Raw genomic sequence first — 19,902 nt, forward strand, 5'->3', positions numbered from 1 at the left:
GTTGATTTAGTTTTTTGTTGTTGTTTAGTTATAAATCACTCTAGTTTGGCAAAATGAAAAGGAAAAAAAATAACTCGTTTGTTTTCAAAACAGAAAGTACTCCTTCGTAGGGTGAGATGTTGGGCAGTGCGGCAGCCGAGCGTGACCTCTGCTGCTCGCGTGAGGAGGCCGGCGTGGGTCCAGCGAAGCACAGCCCACCCCCGCTTCCGCAGAAGCGCCTGCTGGCGCCCGTTTGCAGGACTCCCAAACAGGTCGTTGGGCCGCGCGGGTGGCCGATGGAGCTGCCGTGCACGAGCCGGGGCTCCGGGGCCGCGCTTCCCGACCTTCCAGCTGCGCCCACGGGGCCGCCGGCGCACCCGCAGTTACAGTGTGGCGCTTCCCCCGTGCGCGCCTTGCGGCCGTCTTCAGCCTTCCGTCAGGTGTCGTAGTTTTCTTACAGGCGTGTCTAACAAGTGCTGTGTTTTGGGGGCGTAAAGTCGGATTTCCGTGTACGTGTGCTGAAAAACATTCATTTAAGAGAAGCTGAAATGCACGTGGTGCTGGGGAGACAGGAACCATCTCTGTGCGGGGATCGCAGCCGCGGAGCCGTTCTGGAGCCCAGGTCTCTCGAGGCCTGCGTCTTGCAGGGAAGGGCTTGGCTGGCAACTCCATCAGTTTTGGTCAGTTTTAGCCCTTGTGGCTTTGGTGTTCACATAGCAACCCCCGCCCCAGGGCAGGCGGTGTGTGTGTTCCTGTGGCCGCTTGTGTGGATTAGAGGGGGTGGTGAGGACCTTGTCCCCCAAAGGTTAGGATTCTAGGTTTAGATCGCTGACTGCTGGCCGCTGCTGGTGCAGCTGTAGACAGAGACGGACCCGTTCTTGCAATCCCCGACCGCGGAACCGGATGCAGCGGGTTGAAGGAGCCAGTGCCCGTTTCTTTTTCTTTACTTTTTCCTGCTTTACTTTTCTTGGGGGCCAGATACTTAAGAACTAGGACTTTGAAAAGCAACTGCAGGGGCACCTGGGTGGCTCAATGGGTTAAAGCCTCTGCCTCCAGCTCAGGTCATGATCTCAGGGTCCTGGGATCGAGTCCCCCATCGGGCTCTCTGCTCAGCGGGGAGCTTGCTTCCTCCTCTCTCTCTGCCTGCCTCTCTGCCTACTTGTGATTTCTGTCAAATAAATAAATAAAATCTTAAAAAAAAAAAAAAGAAAAAGAAAGAAAAGCAACTACATGTGAAGGGAATTTGGAGAGACCACACACATGCTCCAGGAGAGACACATACTCCCAGAACTATGGGACCTTCAGTGTTTAGCCATGGCTGGCACAGTGATACCCTTAAAACAAGGGAGAGTATCTGGTTTCCAGAATTCCCACATTATAAGATTTCAGACGTCCAGTTTTCAACAAAATCACAAGGCATACAAAAAAGTAGGGAAGTGTGTGGCCCATGAAAGGAAAAAATGCTGTCTCAGGAGGATGAGATGGTGACTGCCCAGACAAAGTTTAGGACAACCATCCTAAAGACCCAGAGCTGAAGGACGCCGCGCAGAATCAGGAAAATGATGTATGAACAAAGAAATAGAAAAGAGCAACAGGTGCCCCAAATCCCAGCATTGGAGAGTACAAGTAACAAAATTAAAAAGGTAGATCAATGATATTAAACCAATCTCTCTGCTTCAAAGGAAATAATCAGTGAAAGAGACCTTAAGAAATGGGAGGAGATATTTGCAAACAATGTATCTTTTTTTTTTTTTTTTTTTAAGATTTTATTATTTGACACGGAGACACAGCGAGAGAGGGAACACCAGCAGGGGGAGTGGGAGAGGGAGAAGCAGACTTCCTGCTGGACAGAGAGCCGGATGCCGGGCTCCATCCCAGGACCCTGAGATCATGACCCGAGCTGAAGAAAGATGCTTAACGACTGAGCCACCCAGGCGCCCCAAACAATGGATCTTAATGAACTTAATAAGCAGAACACATAAGGGACTCCTAAAGGCAATTCTCCAAAGAGGATGCACAAATAACCAATCAGCACGTGAAAAGATGCTGAAAATCACTAATAAAGAGGAATGAAGATGAAACCTACGTGAGCTCACTCCCACCAGGATGGACACTTGAGAGAACAGGTGTTGGCGAGGAGGCGGAGAAAGGGGATTGCTCGTGCGCTATTGGGGGGAATGCAGACTGGTGCAGCCACTGTGGAGAACAGTGTGGAGGGTCCTCAGAAAGTTAAGAGTTCTCACGAGCCAGCAGTCCCACTTCTAGGTAGAAAGCCAAAAGAAGGGCTTCTGGGTGGCTCAGTTGGTTAAGCGACTGACTTCACCTCAGGTCATGATCCCGTAGTCCCAGGATCGAGTCCCATGTCGGGGTCTCTGCTCAGTGGGGAGCCTGTTTCTCCCTCTGACCCTCCCCCTTTCATGCTCTCCTTCTAGAATAAATAAAATCTTTTTTTTTTTTTAAAGATTTTATTTATTTATTTGACAGATCACAGGTGGGCAGAGAGGCAGGCAGGGGGTGGGGGGAAGCAGGTTCCCCGCCGAGCAGGGAGCCCGATGCCGGGCTCGATCCCAGGACCCTGAGATCATGACCTGGGCTGAAGGCAGAGGCTTAACCCACTGAGCCACCCAGGTGCCCTTCGAATAAATAAAATCTTTTAAAAATAAAAAGCCCAAAAGAATTCAAAGTAGGATCTCCAAGAGATGTGTGCACCTCACTCTTGGTGCAGAATTACAACAGCCTCTAGGAGGGCACAACCCAGGAGTCCGGGGATGGGTGGATGAGTAGAAGGGCACAGAGAAAAGAGGACAAGAGTGTCAGAGTGTGGATGGACCGTGAGGACCTTGCCGCAAAAGATAAGCCATTGACGAATGGACCTGCACCCTGTGGTTCAACCTGAGGTCTCGAGTAAGTCTGTCAAAATCCTGGAGACCGGGAGTTGAGAGGCGGAAGCCGGGGGACGGGGAGGGATTGTTTCATGGGGACAGAGTTTCAGTTTTGCAAGATGTAAAAGTTGTAAAGATCTGTCATACGCAGGCACGTGAGTGTACTGAACGGTACTGGATGGTGTCCTTAAAGATGGGCTACGGTGGGCAACTGAATGTGTAAGTGTTTCTTAAACAAAACTTTCAGCAAAGAACAGCCTTGGCCCAGGTGGCTTAACTGGTGAATTTCTGCCAAACATTTAAAAAACATCAATCCTTAAACTGTTCCCCAGAAACAAAGACAAGGTGCGTCTCCTAAGTCATCCCATGAGGCCAGCATTGCTGGGACACCGAGGCCAGACGAAAAACCGGAGACCAAGGTCCCTGGTGAACATCGACACGAAGTCCTCAACGAAAGGCCAGCAAAGCTCAGCGAGCAGGATGGAGGGTCGCCGGGCGTGAGCCCGGGAGGTTCCGGGAGTCCAGGACGGCCGGCGTGCAGATGTGACGGCCCGTTAACGCCGCGACGGCGAGGACCGTGAGACCCTCTCAGCGACACAGGGAGACCATCTGATCAAGGGCGATACCCGCTCCGGGGGAAGCACAAAGCCTGAGCCGGAAGCCACGGCGGAGTAAACGGCGGCACCGGAGAGCGCGCGGCCGCGCCCCCGCCGGTCCTCTGAGACGGGGCCAAGGCCGCCCCCCGCGGGGCTCCGCTGCTGCAGGGCACCGTGTCCGGGCCGGGGCGGCGAGACGCGAGGACTGGGAAGGAGGCGGGCCGCGCGGCTGTGTGCGCCGGAGCTCCGGGACTCCACGCCCGGGAGCAGGAACTCGGCGCGGTCTGCGGGCTCGAGTCCGGCTACGGGACACTCACGTCTCTGGCCACTACAGTGAACGACCCGAGGACTACGCGGAACTAATCCCATTTCTAAAAGGATGAAAAGGAAGGAAGGATTTGGGAACTAACCGGGGGGGATGTGGACGCTGAAAAGCGCGCGGCGCTGCTGGGAGGACCGCGGAGAGCCCCGCCGAGCCCCGCGAGAGCCCCAGGGCGCGGTGGCGTCCGGCTGTCCGCGCGGCCGCCGCCCGCCCACCCCGCGCCGCCCTCCTCGCCGGCCCGGCCACGCTTCTGCAGGAGTAGAGCCGGGCTGCGGGCCACACGGCGGCTTCGCGGCGCGGCCCCGCGCACCCGGAGGGGCAGAGGGGAGCGGAGGACCCCCACGTCCCGTCTCGGAGCGCGCTTCCAAGCTGTGGCCATCAAGGGCGTGCGCGGCCGGGGCGGGGACCTCTGGAGGCCCCGTGCTGCCCCCAGCTGGGGCCGCTCGCTAGCGCCGTCCTGCAGCGCCCGGAGCCCGCTCCGAGCCGAACGAGGGCTCTAATGGCAGCCGCACCTGCAGAGCAGGCCAGCCGGGATGGAGATAGTGAGTAAACGTAGCAGAGGCACCCGGTCTCGGGGACAGCCCCAGGGCCCGGACCGTTTACTGTGGCAGCGGTTGTCAAAAACCTCATCCCGGGAGGAGTTGGCCGTCGGGTGTAGGCCCTGCAGCCTCAGTGAGGGGCTCAGCAGTCCCCTGAGCCCAGACCCCCGACGGGCCCCACATTGCTGGAAGCCAGAACACCGAGGTCTGCCCTGGGTCTGGCCTGCCAGGCTGGCTGCAGGCCCCTGAGCCTCGCTGTGGGGGTGACTGCTCCTGTCCTGGGCCCTGGGAGCAGGCTCGGTGCTGGTGGCAGCCTGCCTACTCGGGGACTCTGTCCTCTCCTGGAAATCTGGACTTAGCTTGATTTCCGCTTTACTTCCCTTCCTTGTTCCAACCTCTCCCTTGTCCTCTACCAAGATGTCAAAAAGAAATGTGATCTCATTAATTCATTCCACAATGTCAGCATAACTTCCTGCACATCCTGAAACTCCCTCTCTGGTTGGCGCTCTCCTGGCAGAACCCCTCTCAGGGTCTCAGTCTCTCATCCTCTTTTGGGCGTGTGCTAACCTGCATAGAAAACCTGCCATTTCCGGCGAAGAACGTTCCGCGGTCGTGTGCGTGTCCCTCGAGCTAGCACATTCTCAGATGCTGACGGGGTCAGCCAAAGCACACACTGATTTCTGAAGTCAAGGACGGCGGTGACGTTTATGTCTACCTAGTGGACTGGCATCACCCAAAGACGAGGAAGGGCGGGACGGGGGTTTTGATGTTGCATTCGGTGCACCTACCCCTTGACCGTTGCTGGGGGCCGTGAACTGCTTGGGAAGCTCGAGCATTTCAGGTCTTGGTTCGGGATGAGTTGGGTGAGACCAAGCAGTCCTAAATCTAGGCTAACTCTCCACCGAGACAGGTCACTTGTGAGTATCTGCCCACTGCTGGGAACCACTAGGCTGTCCCTTCCCCGCTGGGCGGAGGTGCGGGGTGCCGTTCCCTCAGGTCCTGGGCGTCGTTCCTCCACTCGTGGGCGGGCTGACTTGTCCTCACCCGCAGCTTCAAGGAGCAGCCGTCCACACAGCTGCTCCCGTATCACCTGCCTGAGTGTGGGTATGGAGAGTGGGCACTGAGTTCCAGTCTGGCACTCGGCTGTAATGGGAAACGCAGATTTTCATTGTTCTTTGGGGTTTTGGCCATCCCTGGTAGTGTCCTTGCTGCGGAAGGGAGGAATGATCATGAAACAAGCTTTAGGAATTATTACCACTGTCTGGGGCGCCTTTTGTTCGGTGTTCTTTGATTTTAAGCTTGTCTTATTCCGGAAAGGATTTTGATTTTTTAAAAATATTTTATTTATTTATGTCTTAGAGATAGAGAGAAAGAGCACAAACGGGGAGCAGCAGGCAGAGAGAGAAGCAGGCTCCCGGCTGAGCAGGGATCCCAATGCGGGACTTGATCCCAGGACCCTGAGATCATGACCTGAGCTGAAGGCAGAGGCTTAACCCACTGAGCCACCCTGGAGCCACTCCAGGACGGATTTTAGAAAATATGTGGGAATTACTGAATGAAACGCCCCCGTCTGCCCCTTTCCGAAGGCATTTGTCTGAGTTGGCTGGGAGACCACTAAGGCAGGGGTCAAAGTGAGGATCCCAAGACATACCCAGAAGCACCCGCGTCCTCTCTGCAGCCTGGGGGATGAGACGAGCAGCTCCTAGAGCTCGGCCGTACACCGTGGCATCTGCGTGGACGTGCGGACGCGCCCTGCCTGCTGGCCCTCTCACTCAGCGAACGCTTCCAATCCCAAAATACTGGTTACACAGACCACACATAGCCTGACCTAATCCACCAAGGACAGTGGTGAAATGCACAGTTGTCTCACAGCTCACCATAAAATTAAACTAGAAATGACAGGTGTGGACTCTGATGCCAGATGATGTGTGTTTACTGTTCCAGTCCAGTGGGCCTTCCACTGCGCCCCGGGGACATGTGTGATACTACAGAAAGTCAGCGAGGAACAGAGTCCCTCAGTGCATTTCCTTTCTCTTCTTTTCTTTTCTTTCTTTCTTTTCCTTTTTTTTTTTTTAAGATTTTACTTATTTGACAGAGATCACAAGTAGGCAGAGAGGCAGGCAGAGAGAGAGGAGGAAGCAGGCTCCCCGCTGAGAAGAGAGCCCAATGCGGGGCTCCATCCCAGGACCCTGGGATCATGACCTGAGCCGAAGGCAGAGGCTTAACCCACTGAGCCACCCAGCGCCCCCGCTCAGTGCATTTTTAAAAAGAACATGCTGCTCAATAGAGACACATTTAAAAACAACTGAGAAAAATCCCATATGAAGGAGGAAAGTCAGTGAGAAAGAAGACCACACCTGTGATGCCCCAACGAAGCAAGTGTGGCCGTCTGGGTGTCGGATAAAAGAATGAAAAGCACTCAGTTGGCTAAAATACCACAAAGTTCTCTTAAACAGGAATTCAGTGCGAATTTAAAACATAGGTGATACAACGGTTTGAATCTTTCTATGTGTCCTGGCAGGGGAACTAGAGAAATCCATAATCATTTTGGATGTTTGATCATCCCACAAATAATAAGCAGATCAAAGAGAAAAAGTCAAGGTCTCAGTAACTGAAAACCCAGTGAACAGTTATCCAAGCATAACAAAACCCTTGGAATTTTCCTTTTGTGTTATTTTTTGGGGTGTGTGTGTGTGCGCACGTGCACGTGTGTGTCTTAAATAGACTCCATGCCCAACACGAGGCTTGAGCTTACAACCCTGAGGTCAAGAGTTCCGTGCTATGCCCTGCCTTGGAACTTTCCTAAAGAAAATTTCAGTAGATTCTGAAAACAGCCACCGTGTTAGTCACACACTCCAAGATCACGCAAAAGCATTAGAGCTTTAATACCAAAAGTCAGAAGTAAGCACACATGCCAGCCCAACCTCCCATGCACCTCCTAGTGAGTGTGGGAGATATCCCTGAGCCGGACGTGGGTGGGAAACTGCCAACAGGTTCAGACCTGTGCTGGGAGACCTAATTCACTTCTTTCAGAGTTGTGCAAACCCAGAGGATAACAAACGCTGCTGATAATTGAATAACAACATGTTTGACCGACTATGTGCTTTTGTATAGTGGAGAAAAGACATATTATTGTAAAAATCCTAGAAACATTGGACAAATACAGCTCAGTTTGTGTCACAAAGAAATGACAGCTAACAACTCAATAGCAAACCAACAACCTGATGAAAAATGGGCCGAGTTGTAAGCACATTTCTCCAAGGACGACATCCAGGTCGGCGATAGATCCACAGAAAGAGGCTCAACATCCCCCAGCGTCGGGAGATGCAAATCCAAACCACAGTGAGATACCACCTCGGAAGAGCGGAAATCAGCAGCACCAGCAACCACATGTGCTGGCGGGGGTGTGGAGAAGTGGGACCCTCGTGCACTGTTCAAGATTTTAGTTACTTATTTGACGGAGAGAGATCTGTCTGTGAGGATGCAGGCGGGCATCCAGACTTACAAAAGAGTGGGGTCCCCCCTCCCTAGGAATGCCCACCGAATGGGCCCGCCATGTGGGGGGGGAATGAAACCATCAAGCAGGTGTTCCTGGAGAGCAGATGGAAGGACCACCTCTACCACCTCTACCTGAGAATTACGTGACCTGCAGCCCAGGGACCCACTCACATGGCTCCGAGTTCTGTCCCTGTGCCCATCCCTGTACTGGGGGCTGGGGCCACGCAGGGGAGTAACACATGCCCCCTCCCTACAGTCTTGGTTTTTTCATTCTTGTTCTCTGGCCAGTATAGGCTTGAAGACAGAATAACCAATTTTATTTTTAAAATTTTGAGAGAATGCTCACAAGTAGGAGGGAAGGGGGAGGGGCAGAGAGAGAAGCAGACTCCCTGCTGAGCAGGCAGTGGACCGGTCTCAGATTCCAGGATCACAACAGGAAGACGCTTCACCAGCGGAGCCACCCAGGGGCCCCCAGAGTAATCAGTTTCATACAAGACTACTTCTGGCCCCTAAAGGTGTCAGACAGTTATAGATTTGAAGACCATGAATTTTAAGATAAAAATGGTTTTGTTCTAAGGGGTTCATCAGGTCAAAGAACATTCATCCTTCCGTGTTCCAGACAGGCCTTCTAATACCGCGACAGCGGGAACATCTAGTGCTCACTGAAGGTTTACTGGGTGGGACAAGGTGCGCGGTCCACTGGTGCTCTTGATTATGGATCCCATGACTTTATTAAAGGGTTAAATAATGGGATTGAAGTCTTAACAAAGCAGACAACAATATTAAAATGTGGTATTTCTTTTTATTCTTTTTGCTTTTCAGAAAAATTAGTATTTGCCACACAATCTTGCCTGAAGTTTTAAGTCAACTGTTAAGGGATTTTTCTATTGAATTTACAAAACATTTGCTTTGCTAGAACATTTCTCATGCTTTTCTTTGTTATTTGTTACACAACACTCGAGGATAATGCACCTATCTTAAGATCTCAGACCTGAGAAATCTATGGCAAGACTTCTGGAAAGTGCATTAGTCAAGGTATAAGTTAGCGATATGTTCTTAAAGATCTTATTTATTTGACAGCAAGAGAGAGAGAGTGAGAGAGAGAGAGAGCACAAGCAGGGGGAGCAGGGGAGGGAGAAGCAGGCTTCCTGCAGAGTGGGGAGCCTGATACAGAGCTCGATCCCAGGATCCTGGGATCACGACCTGAGCCGAAGGCAGACGCCTAACGACTGAGACCCCCAGGCACCTCAGTCAAGGTGTAATTTAAGTATGAATATATACACATCCCATAACCCAAATTGGTAACACAGACGGTCGTATTTCTGCGAATTTTTTCCCCCTACAATACGGCCTGATGTTGTAGAAGTGGTTTTTGACTGGGGGTGCCTCTGCCCTCCAGGAGTTACTTGGCATCGGGTGTCACGGTGACTGTCAGAGGGGGAGGGGTGTTAATGGCTTTGAGTGGGTAGAACCCAGCAGCTAGACATCCCACAGCACACAGGATGAATTCTCACGGGGAATGATCCAACCCACGTCAGCAGCGCTGAGGTAAGAAATCCTCACCCTGCTGACTCGATTTCCACCTGACAAGCAGCCTGTGCACCGTCCACCGGAGCGCGCGCTTTACTACCTGGCGAAGACTATTCAAAAGATTTAGTGACAGAAATCAGGACATGCAGCATTTAATTTCTTTTGGACCTCCTCCACTAGTTCCATCTGCTCATACGGAAGTTAACTTGGACTACTCTGAAGTAGCTAAGCGAGCGGTTCCCCTGCACGTTCTTCTAGGCCGTCCTAAGAATGGGATGATTCGTAAAGCGTTTGGCAAGAGCGAGGCGTTCTCCGCGCCCGCGGACGGGATCATCTCAACACTCTGAAAATGAAAAGCTTCACCTGCTGTTCCTGCGTCAGGACCACGCGATTGGAGGGAATGCGAACTTGCCCCCTGTGTTGACAGTGACCTCTCACAGGTGTCTTCTATGAACAACAACGCACACATATAGGGGTGTGTGACAAAAAATTAACAAGTGGGTTGTATTTTCAACAAATACTGGTTATAAAGTATCAAGGTTTCAAGTGACCAGTTCTTATGGGGAACCAAATTTCTAAAAAATCACGTTAAGTTTCCTAAGTGGAGAAATTTTTCACTATTTCGCTAACCATTCATTTTCACATTCACATTCTGTGTATTTTCTCATGGTCAATAAACTGATCCAAGTGGTTCAGGTTATCCCACCACTTGAAGAGGAAAGCGTCGGCAATAATCTGAAACCAGGGGGTCAGCTTGATTTCCCCACAGGCCGCCTTCTTCAGAAGTTCTCTTAGCTCTTCCTTGGTCACGTAACAGTAGCTCTTAATCTCATTGGGGTCCGGATTCAACATCACATTCTTCCTCATGAACAGGATGTAATCGATTTCATGTTCCCCCCAGAGGCCGTCTGACTGAGCCTTGTAGTGGATTCGCGTCAGGTAGTTCATTTCCTCCGGAGGCACCTGCGATGAACATGAAACAGCAGCAAAGACTTCAGCACAAGGGACGTCAGGGCGCCTGTCAGTGCGCGCCCGGACTGCGGAACCGCTTCCAGCCGTCTCTGACAGGACGCGGGAAGGTGTTATTAGAGTGTTAGTGCCTAAACTTTTCTCCCTGTGGGACGAACACTCGAGCTGATTTTACGGACAGACCGTAAGAGAAAAAGTCGCTCAAACTAGATGCGTGTCCTCACGTCTCCATGGTACTTTGCAAGGGGAAAACGTATTTACCATTTTAACCAGATGAGAGATACTTTGTTTGCTCGGGTCTCATTTAAAGGGAACAACTGCAGGAAAAAAAAGATCATTCGCGTGCGTCTGATTGGGTAATCAGATCTGCAGTTCCGATTTGAAAGGATTTCCACAGAAAAAGCTATCGTCTTTCATCTGGTCAACTACAAAAATAACCCACTTTATACACTGGTTAAGGATCAATCCACTTCCACACTGGGCTACGTTCTCACAAGAGACCGAAACTCAAGGACTCTTTAGTGGAGCGGCTTCCTGGGCCGGTACCTCACGAGCTCACAGAGCAGAGACGTACCTTCCGTCTAAATTCTAACTGCGGCGTCCTAACGTGCGTTTGGGTCGCCCAGCGGGATTCAGGCGCGCGCTTACCGCTTCCATGGGGATCCCTAGTTCAGCCTCTAGGCGCCTCTGGGCCGCGCGTCGCACCCCCATGGCCTCGGCCTCCTCCAGCTCGCGCGGGTTGCTCAGCGGGTGGCTGCAGCAGGAGTTGGTGAAGCAGCCTGCGGGGGACACGCGTCAGCTTCCCTACCCCGTCGCTCCGCGGATCCGTAAGAAACTCCAAGTTCTAAAACTAACAGGAAGGGGCGCCTGGGGGCTCAGGGGTTGAGCGTCTGCCTCTGGCTCGGGTCACGATCGCAGGGTCCCGGATCGAGCCCCGCATCGGGCGCCCTGCTCGGCGGGGGGCCTGCTTCCCCCCCCGCCTCGCTTGTGCTCCCTCTGTCGCTGCCAAATAAGTAAAATCTTAAAAAGTATGAGAAAACCGGAATTTCTCCGCCCGTCGTCACGGCGTATCCGGACGCGCTCCGTGTCGGCTCTAGGGGCCCCAGCGCGGTGCCCGCTCCGAGCTTCCGCCCCGAGCCCGCGGCCGCCCCCGCGGGGTCCGCACTCACCGGGAAACGTGATCTTGGCGTCCGAGCGCTGCTGCAGCAGGAGCCGGTCGTCCGCGTCGAACAGGAACACGCTGAAGGCGCGGTGCAGCAGCCCTGCGGGGGGACACCGCGCTGGCTCCTCCGCGGGCAGCCCCCGCCCCGCCGCCGGCCTCCACACGCGACCCCGCCGTGCGACAGCGCAGCGCGCCCCCGCGACCCGGCCGCGCACCTGCCCCGCTCCCGCCCCCTTCCCGCCGCCCGGCCCCGGCCCCGCCCGGCCCGGCCCCGCACCTCGGTCTATGTTCGCGTTCAGGTGGCAGTTGCGTTTGGTGTCGGCGCCGACGCGCCGGTCGTCCGCGTCCACGAGGATGCACATCTCCGACAGCAGCTGCGTCTGCTGCGCGTCCAGCTTGCCCACGTCCACCTCCGGCATGCTGGCCGCCCGGCCCGCGGCCCTGGTCCTGACACGGCGCCGCGCCCGTGACCGCGGGTCCCCGAGACAGGCTCCCCCGCCACCCGCGCCCGCCGGCTCGGTCCCCGCTGCCGCGCGCTCCGCCTCCGCGCCCCTCCGCGCCTGACCCACGTCCCACCCGGACCACTTACCTCAGGCGGCCGCGCTCCGCGAGAGCTACCCTTAAGCCCGGCTCCCAGGCCTGGGGCCCGCCCCTCGAGGCCGCGCGCCCAACCGTCAGCGCCCGCGCCACAGCGCGCCACATGCTCCCCAGCCAATCGCGCGCCGGCCGCGCAGACGTCACGAACGCGCGAGGGCGTGTGCAGGGTCCCGACGCCGAGGTTCGGCGGCTCCCGGTGCCCTCTGAGCCGCGCTGTGCTTAGCGCGGAGCGCTTCTAAGGAGGGAGCCCGGCAACAGAGGGGAGGCGCGCGGCTCGGACTATACCCCCTTCCGCGCGCCGGAGGCTCCGAGCAGCGCGTCCGCGCACTTCCGGGTCCTCGGGCGCTCGATTCTGACAGGCATGACGTGTGTGCGCGCGGCCCTCTGCGCAGTCACCCGCGGGGGAGGGGCGGGGGAGGGGCGGGGGAGTGGGTCCGAGCTCGGGTTCCCTCCGCGCGGCGGGCAGGACGAACACCGCGGGGACCGCGCCAAGCGTGCCCTCCCTCCGGAGGCCGCGGACGCACGCCCGCTCGGGCCGGCCCCGCCCCCACAGCCGCCTCACCTCACACCCGCACGTCACACTCACTCAAAATATTAAGTACTACGTGTTTTTCACGTGTTCATTAAGAAATTTCATTTATCTGTTAAAATTCCGAAGTCACTGAATTGGTTCTCAGGTCACAGTCATCCGTGTATTCCGACAGGTTGACCGGACTGTGGCTGCACGCGCGGTGTCTCCAGGGCACACGGGGGCTTCGGGCCGTTTTACGTGTCCGTTTTAGCGCGTCCACGCAGGCCACGCTCCGCCGTCCTGCGCCCGTGAGGAGCGCGGCTCCGCGGCGCGGGCTCTCCCGACGCCCGAGTCTCAGGCCCGACCGACAGCGGAGTGCGCGGCTGCGTCCCGCGGTCCGCCTCCGGGCCCGCCGCCTGCGCAGGGACAGGCGGCGACGGCCTTTGGCTTGGCTCTGGATCCGGGGTCCCGGCGCATCTGGCGCCCTGCTCGGCGGGGGGCCTGCTCCCCCTCCCCCACTCCCCCTGCTGGTGCTCCCTCGCTGGCAAATAAATAAAATCTTATAAAAACTTTTAATAATGTGGGGGCGGGGGCGCCTGGGTGGCTCAGTGGGTTAAGCTGCTGCCTTCGGCTCAGGTCATGATCTCAGAGTCCTGGGATCGAGCCCCGCATCGGGCTCTCTGCTCTCTAGGGCAGCCTGCTTCCTCCTCTCTCTCTGCCTGCCTCTCTGCCTGCTTGTGATCTGTCAAATAAATAAATAAAATCTTTAAAAAAAAAATTGCCTATAAAAATAATGTGGGGGCGCCTGGGCGGCTCAGTGGGTTAAGCCTCTGCCTTCAGCTCAGGTCATGATCTCGGGGTCCTGGGATCGAGCCCCGCATCGGGCTCTCTGCTCAGCAGGGAGCCTGCTTCCCCGTCTCTGTCTCTGCCTGCCTCTCTGCCTACTTGTGATCTGTCTTGTCAAATAAATAAATAAAAATTAAAAAAAATGAATTAGGCAAAAGACTAATAAAGTATATTAAAATTTTTTTAATAATGGTAATAAATTAAGGTATTTGTGAATTCACTTAGACACGCTGCGTGTAAGTACAAGTAACACCAGTACGTGCTCTGCAAACACATCACAAGAGGTTCAAGGAGATGCTTCCGTTCTGCACACGTAGCTTCTGTCCGCGGAGAAGGCCGCTGTCACCTGTCGTACTGGACCCAGTCTATGAAGAAACTCTTACCTCCCATACACATGCTGGAAAATTGGCAAGTAACTGTTTTACCAGCCTTTTCAGATGATCCAGCTGATTTTTGTTTGATAAGAACCAGCCCACTGCCAAGTCCTTCCAACCGGCAGAGTGACCTTCCCCCAGGGACTCAGCGGCCTCCCTGTGAATACTTTGCTAAGGGCAAAAGGTAGACTTTGCCCAACCCCCAGGATCCTGCAAGTACTTTAACACATAAAAATTAGAAATTTCCTTCATCCCTGACTCCACCAAGAAACATGTTGGCCATCCACTCCCCCCCCCACCAAGGCGTATGGCCCACCAATGGACACCTGGCGGTCTCACGGCTGAGGTCTCCCTGGACAGCAGTAGCGCTTCCCAGCAAGAGCGAGCCCCTCAAGGTCCCGGAAACCCTGCTTCCCATATTCCTTAGAGACCCCATCCATAAGTCCTGGGCGGTGTATGAACCGGGTGCAGCTCTTCCTGCCCCTGGGTCCTACCCTGTGCTTTCAGAAAACCACCTTTTCCCACCCGAGAACTCCTTCTTGGCTGTGGGCTTCAAACTTAATGTCTCCTACATCAAAACCGCGTCAGTGAACATCTTAGACGGTTACAGGAACACTCACTGCTTGGGAACAAAACTTTGCCTATTTTCTCATGCCTGATATTGCAATACTGAGTCACTCAGAAAATACTAGTTCACTGGATTAAGCAAATCTTGCAAATGTTGACGCATGTCATTCTTCAGTATCAATCACCTTATTAATACCAGCACTGATTTCATCAGAAAGGCCTGAGGTGCCTGGGTGGCTCAGCTAGTTAAGCGTCTGCCTTCAGCTCAGGTCATGATCCCAGGGTCCCGGGAGCTCCTCCCCCCTGCCTGCTGCTCCCCAGGCCTGCGCACGCACAGGCCACATCTCTTTCCCTCAAATAAATAAAAAAATCTTAAAAAAAAAAATAAAAAAGGGAAAAGTCTTTCAAGCATTGGGACGCCGTCAAGGCCTGGGTGGACAGGGAGGGCGCTGGCCAGTCTACTCCGCTGGAGTCCCCTCTGCGTCCCGTGGCTTCCGGCTGGCTTAAGAGCCGGCCGGCCCCACCCCCGAGTTGCTCTCCTGCCCGTGGAGTCCCGGGCCCTGCTCCTGGATTCGGGGTGACCGAGGATCCTTTTTCTCCGGAATCTCGCACGTCTGCCGAACTCCCTCCTCACGTAACTGAAACTGCGTGTGACTCTCCTGCGCATCTGTCCCCTGTCGCTGTCACCGCCCGCCCGCCGGAACCCCGAAGCGGAGAGGCGGCTCCCGGTGCCCGCCGCGACTCCGGGAGTCTGGAGCCCCGCGTCTCCTCCGGAACGCCTCTGCCCGGCTGAGCCCCACCCGCACGCGAACACTTCGGGATCGCGTCCCCTCGTTCCGCGGCTACCGGGTCCCCAGCTCCACCACGCTTGTTTCCCGCACGGCCGCGGCGCGACGGTCCTGGGAGCCAACGGCGGGCGGTGCCTTGGAGGCAGGAGCCCCGCGCGTCCGGAGCCGTCCCGCCGCTCGGCCCCCACAGCTCGAGTCCCCGCCCGCAGAGCCGTCCGCGGCGCGGCCGCGGCTCTCGGAGGTCTCGGCCGGCCCGTCCCCCCCCCAGCCCGCGCGGACACCAGCCAGTCCCACCTTCCGCGGCGAGCAGCTGACTCGAGTCCTTCTGGCCAATGGCGAGCGCAGGCTCCGGGGCGGGTGAGTCACCGCCGCCGCCGCGCTCCAGTATTAATAGCTCTGCCCCCACCGGGAGCCGCGCGGCCGGCAGCCTCCGCCGCAGCCCGCACCGTGCGGCCGCGGGGACTCGCAGGCCCGGACGCCCGCCAGCGGCGGCCCCGACCCGAGCCGATGGACGCGAACCTTGGGGGGTCGGGGACCCCCGCGCGAGCCCGCTGCAGTGAGTACCGGGAGACGGGCCGGCGGGTCCGTGCGAGCGCCCGCGCCTCCCAGCCCACGGATCGGCCCTTCCGGGCTCACCTTCGGGCAAGCGCCGACCCCGTGGGGCGAGGGCGGGCAGTATCGGGCGCCCACGAGCGCCGCCGCCCCCCCTAGCCCCGGGCCGCCCGCGCACTCGGGCCCCGCCAGCGCGACACGGGACTTCCGGCCGGGGCGCAGGGCGGGGGAGGGACTTCCGTCGTCGCGGCGGAGACGGAGGCTGAGAACGGAACTTCCGGCGCGGGGCGGAGGTCGTGGAGGGACTTCCGGCGGCCTAGGCGCGAAGCGAGGCCGGAGCTTCCGGCGGCTCCGGAAGTGCGGGGCGTAGGGCTGCCGGGTAGCGGAGCCGCGTCAGGGCGGAGAGTCGGTGTCCTGCGTGTCCCGGTCCGTGCGGGCGCCGCGTGGTTGGGAACGGGCGGTCTGCGGCGCAGGGCCCGGTTGGCTTGAGGGGTCGGCGGGCACGGCGGCGGCAGGACAGGTGAGTGCCCGGCGGTCCTCTTCCTCCCCGGCGGGACAGCCCGAGGGTTGGGGACTGGGGCTCCGAGAGGGGCTGGGGGCGTGCCCCGCCCCCCACCCCGACCCGGCGTGCCGCGGTCCTTGCCGCGGGTGCAGGGCTGCGGTCGGCCGGGGGCGGGGGGGCGGCGCCTCGTGCGGAGCCCCAGGCTACGTGCTGGGCCGGGGCGGCCGTGCTGGCGGGTCCGCGGAAGCCGACGAGCCTCCCGGGGGCGTCGGCAGGTCTCCTCGTCTCCGCGCGGGCGGGCGCCCCGTCAGGGCAGGACGGGGCCTCCACGGCGTGACCTTACACGTGTCCTCGGAGCCGTGCACCTCGGGGGCAGCCGGTGCCTCCAGAGTGCCTCTCCCCGCACGCTCGGCTCCCGGGCTGGGGGTCCGCGTGGCTTGCGCGGCCGGGCCCTCGGCAGTCGTGCGGGCGCCGTGTCCTCCTCGCGTGGGCTCGGCCGGCGGGGAGAGCGGCGGACCCCGGCCGCACCGCACAGCGGCTGCGCGACCTCTCCGAGCGCGTGCGGACCCGGAGAAGGTCGCGCTGGGCTGTGTGCGCCCCGCGTCCCTGCGAAGCCCTCGGCCCGGGACAGCTCGGGACGGGGGGCGCTGCCTTCCTCGGCCCAGCCCCCGGCCGGCTGACGGCTGGCCTCGCACTTGCACCCGGGGAGTCCGGGTGGTCCTCTTCCCGCCGCGCTGCCGGTCCCTTCGGGTGGACGCCGCCCGCGGCGCAGACTGGCGGCGCGAGCCTGCCGGCGCCCTCTCCCCGGTGCTGCGGGGCCGCTGGCCTTGCTGTCGCCGCGGCCGGCCATTCGCAGCGCCGCGCGGGAAGAGAGCGCGTCCGAGGGGCTGGGCAGTCACCTTGGACACCGTGACGGGCCCGGACGGATTCCACTGCGCGGTCATTGTGTGCGTCTGCTTAACGCTCGTGAGATCACGGCGTCAAGTGTTCTGTTCTTGCTAAAAAAACGTTCCAGAGTCCCGCTGGGTGTGAGATTGTGAGTAATGTTTTGTATATGGGGGCACGCGCGGCACAGGAGTTGTGCGGGGTACTTCGCATTAAAGCACCTGCGAATGTGGGATGAGGGATTGGGCTTTTGGAGGGAACTGTTTGTAATTCCTTGAAAATAATGTTTTTAAAAAGCAGTAGTTTTTTTTTTTTTTCATGAACCTGTTTAATGGGATCTGCCCTGTAATAGTGGGTTAGTATGAATATTTTTAAGAAATGTAATTATTTTTTGGAATTTCAGGTATTTGTTTTTGATTGTATTTAGGTAAAATGGCACAGCTGTTAACATTGATTACAGTAGATTACTTTTAGAGTAAAGACTTTTTTCCACTTTACAGTTCTGTTCTTTTTTTTTTTTTCTTTTTCTTTTTCTTTTCTTCTCCCTGCCCCTTCAGGGTCCCCCTTTCTTTTCTTCCTTTTACAGTCTTTTTTTTTTTTTTTTGAGATTTTATTTATTTATTTGACAGAGCGAGCACAAGTAGGAGGAGCAGTGGCAGTGGGAGAGGGAGAACTAGGCTCCTTGCTGAGCAGGGAGCCTGATGTGGGCTCGAGGCAGGACCCCATGATGACCTGAGCTGAAGACTGACACATCGGCCACTGAGCCACCCAGGCGGCCCTCCCCTCTGCAGTTCTGTGACCGGTGTACTGAAGTGTTTGGCCTGTGGAAGATTTTGGGACCTGTTGGAGCTCCAGCAGGGACGTTAGAGCAGTAGTGGCTGACGTTACTGATGCATGTGAACCTCACGCTACACGTCGTAGTTCTTCCGGCTCGTCTGTCGCTGCAGCACTGTCTAACGCTCTTCCCTCGTGTCTGGCTCGGAGCCCCCGCCGTATCAGTTCAGTCTTCCTTTTACAGACACCTGCGATTTCCTTGCTCCTCTCTGTGATTTCAACCTGAAAACACCCTACACTTTTCAAACATTTATATAGGGTTTATCCCAATACTGATCCCTGCGGCGGTGAAGACCGTAGATGCTTCAGTTCTCCGGTCAACCAAGGCCTTGTCTACCCTGGGCGGACGGGTGTGGGAAGAAGTGGTGTTGGCACCAGGGCGGACTACTGGAGGAGGGAGAGGATGTGAACGACGAGGACAAGAGTAAGATTTTAAAGAAGGTTTGGGAAGAAAATTTTGATGGAAAGATTAATGAATGAAAAGAAGAAATTGGAAAGAGGCTAGAAAACTAGAGGAACCCCCACTCTAGTTTCAGAAGAATGGTGAATATCACTGAAGACATGAGTGGAGGAGGCAGAACTTGAGTTGGCCGCGTCGTCTTCAAGTATTAAGAACACAGCGCATGGCACAGGCATTACGAGCCCATCACTGAAATGGCGCATCACAGAGCTTAGGTCTTAAGGGATAAAATTACCAAGGATGAAAAAATCTCCATTTAATGCCAGGTTTTGGACAACCAAAACCTGTTCCAGATTTATAAACTGTGATTGTGTGAAGTGTACATATTTGGTTGGAAATCAATCAACGTGAAAAGATTACGTGTATATGTACTGTGTGGTGAAATGACGAAAACAAGCAAAGCTCAGAACAACAGTATTTGGGGTTTGTGGGGAGGAGGGAGGTTGAAGACTCAGTGAAAGGCAGAGGGTGAAGATTTGTTTGTTAAAAGTTTTATTTATTTAAATAATCTTGACACCCCACTGTGGGGCTTGAACTCATGACCCTGAGATCAAGAGTCACACACTCTTCCAACGTGAGCTAGCCAGGCACCACCAGAGGGTGACAGTTTTTGAAATTAGTTGTATAGGAGACTGCTTATTACTTTTTTGGGAAGATCTTATTTATTTGACAGAGGCACAGTAAGAGAGGGAACAGAAGCAGGGGGAGTGGGAGAGGGAGAAGCAGGTTCCCTGCTGAGCAGGGGGCTTGATGCAGGCTCCACCCCAGGACCCTAGCTAGGACCATGACCTGAGCCGAAGGCAGATGCTTAATGACTGAGTCACCTAGGCGCCCCAAGAGTGCTTGTTTCTTAAGGTATAGTGTCTGGAAACCCAGTGGTACGATACTTAAGACAGAAAATCATTGATTCAAAACCTACAGCTTTGAGGGGTGCCTGGTTGGCTCAGTTGGTGGAGTGTGTGACTCTTGATCTTGGGGTTGTGAGTTCGAGCCCTGTGCGGGGTGCAGAGATTACTGAAAAAATGAAAAAACAAAACACTGAAAAACCTACAACTTTGAGGTAAAGGGAAGGTTGGTGTTGCAGTTTTTGCACTTTATATAACCAACTTGTGGAATCTTCAAAATACATTAACTTTCCAGCTTATACTTACCGGAATATTTCCACTGACATAAGTCTTCAGAGAGGACAGAAAAGACCTTTACTCATTTATTTACTTGATTGAAACGTCTGCAGATAAAGTCTCCTCTCTGCGGCTCTATTAGGACGGTTTCACAAGGTTTTGATATTTTCCTTTTTTACAAAATGTGACTTACAAACTGCAAGGTAACTGTGGTAGATTGTGTTAATGATTTGGCAATGGAGATGCTTTATGAGGTTATTAATTTAATTTGTGTAATCACTGAAAAAGAACTACTATGTCTACCTCCTTTTTATGAGGAATATAATTTCTGGGTAATGTTCCATTAAGTCATTTTGGTTTCTTGGCCAAATTTTTATGTGGCACAATT

The 19,902-nt window shown here is 55.6% G+C and overlaps 2 protein-coding genes across 4 annotated transcripts in view; one reads left to right on the forward strand and one right to left on the reverse strand.

The window, feature by feature from the left end:
* Nucleotides 1-9,011: 9,011 nt before the first annotated feature.
* On the reverse strand, nt 9,012-12,358 carry LOC111158623 (isopentenyl-diphosphate Delta-isomerase 1-like). Its single transcript, XM_022520769.1, has 4 exons — nt 11,755-12,358; nt 11,485-11,577; nt 10,964-11,094; nt 9,012-10,309 (listed from the first exon to the last, which is right to left on the reverse strand). Exons 1-4 carry the CDS (start codon nt 11,894-11,896, stop codon nt 9,992-9,994), a joined length of 684 nt encoding a protein of 227 aa, XP_022376477.1. The 5' UTR covers nt 11,897-12,358; the 3' UTR covers nt 9,012-9,991.
* Nucleotides 12,359-16,123: 3,765 nt separating this feature from the next.
* LOC111158604 (WD repeat domain 37) overlaps nt 16,124-19,902 on the forward strand; it is a 48,130-nt gene continuing 44,351 nt past the window's right edge. For all 3 annotated transcript variants that reach the window (XM_022520740.1, XM_022520741.1, XM_022520742.1), the window contains exon 1: nt 16,124-16,232. The gene's annotated coding sequence lies outside the window, so the exon portion shown is untranslated. The remainder of the gene's footprint in view (nt 16,233-19,902) is intronic.

This window comes from Enhydra lutris, unplaced genomic scaffold (assembly GCF_002288905.1).
Source record: "Enhydra lutris kenyoni isolate GAN:26980312 unplaced genomic scaffold, ASM228890v2 scaffoldscaffold61, whole genome shotgun sequence".
NCBI classification, from domain to species: domain Eukaryota; kingdom Metazoa; phylum Chordata; class Mammalia; order Carnivora; family Mustelidae; genus Enhydra; species Enhydra lutris.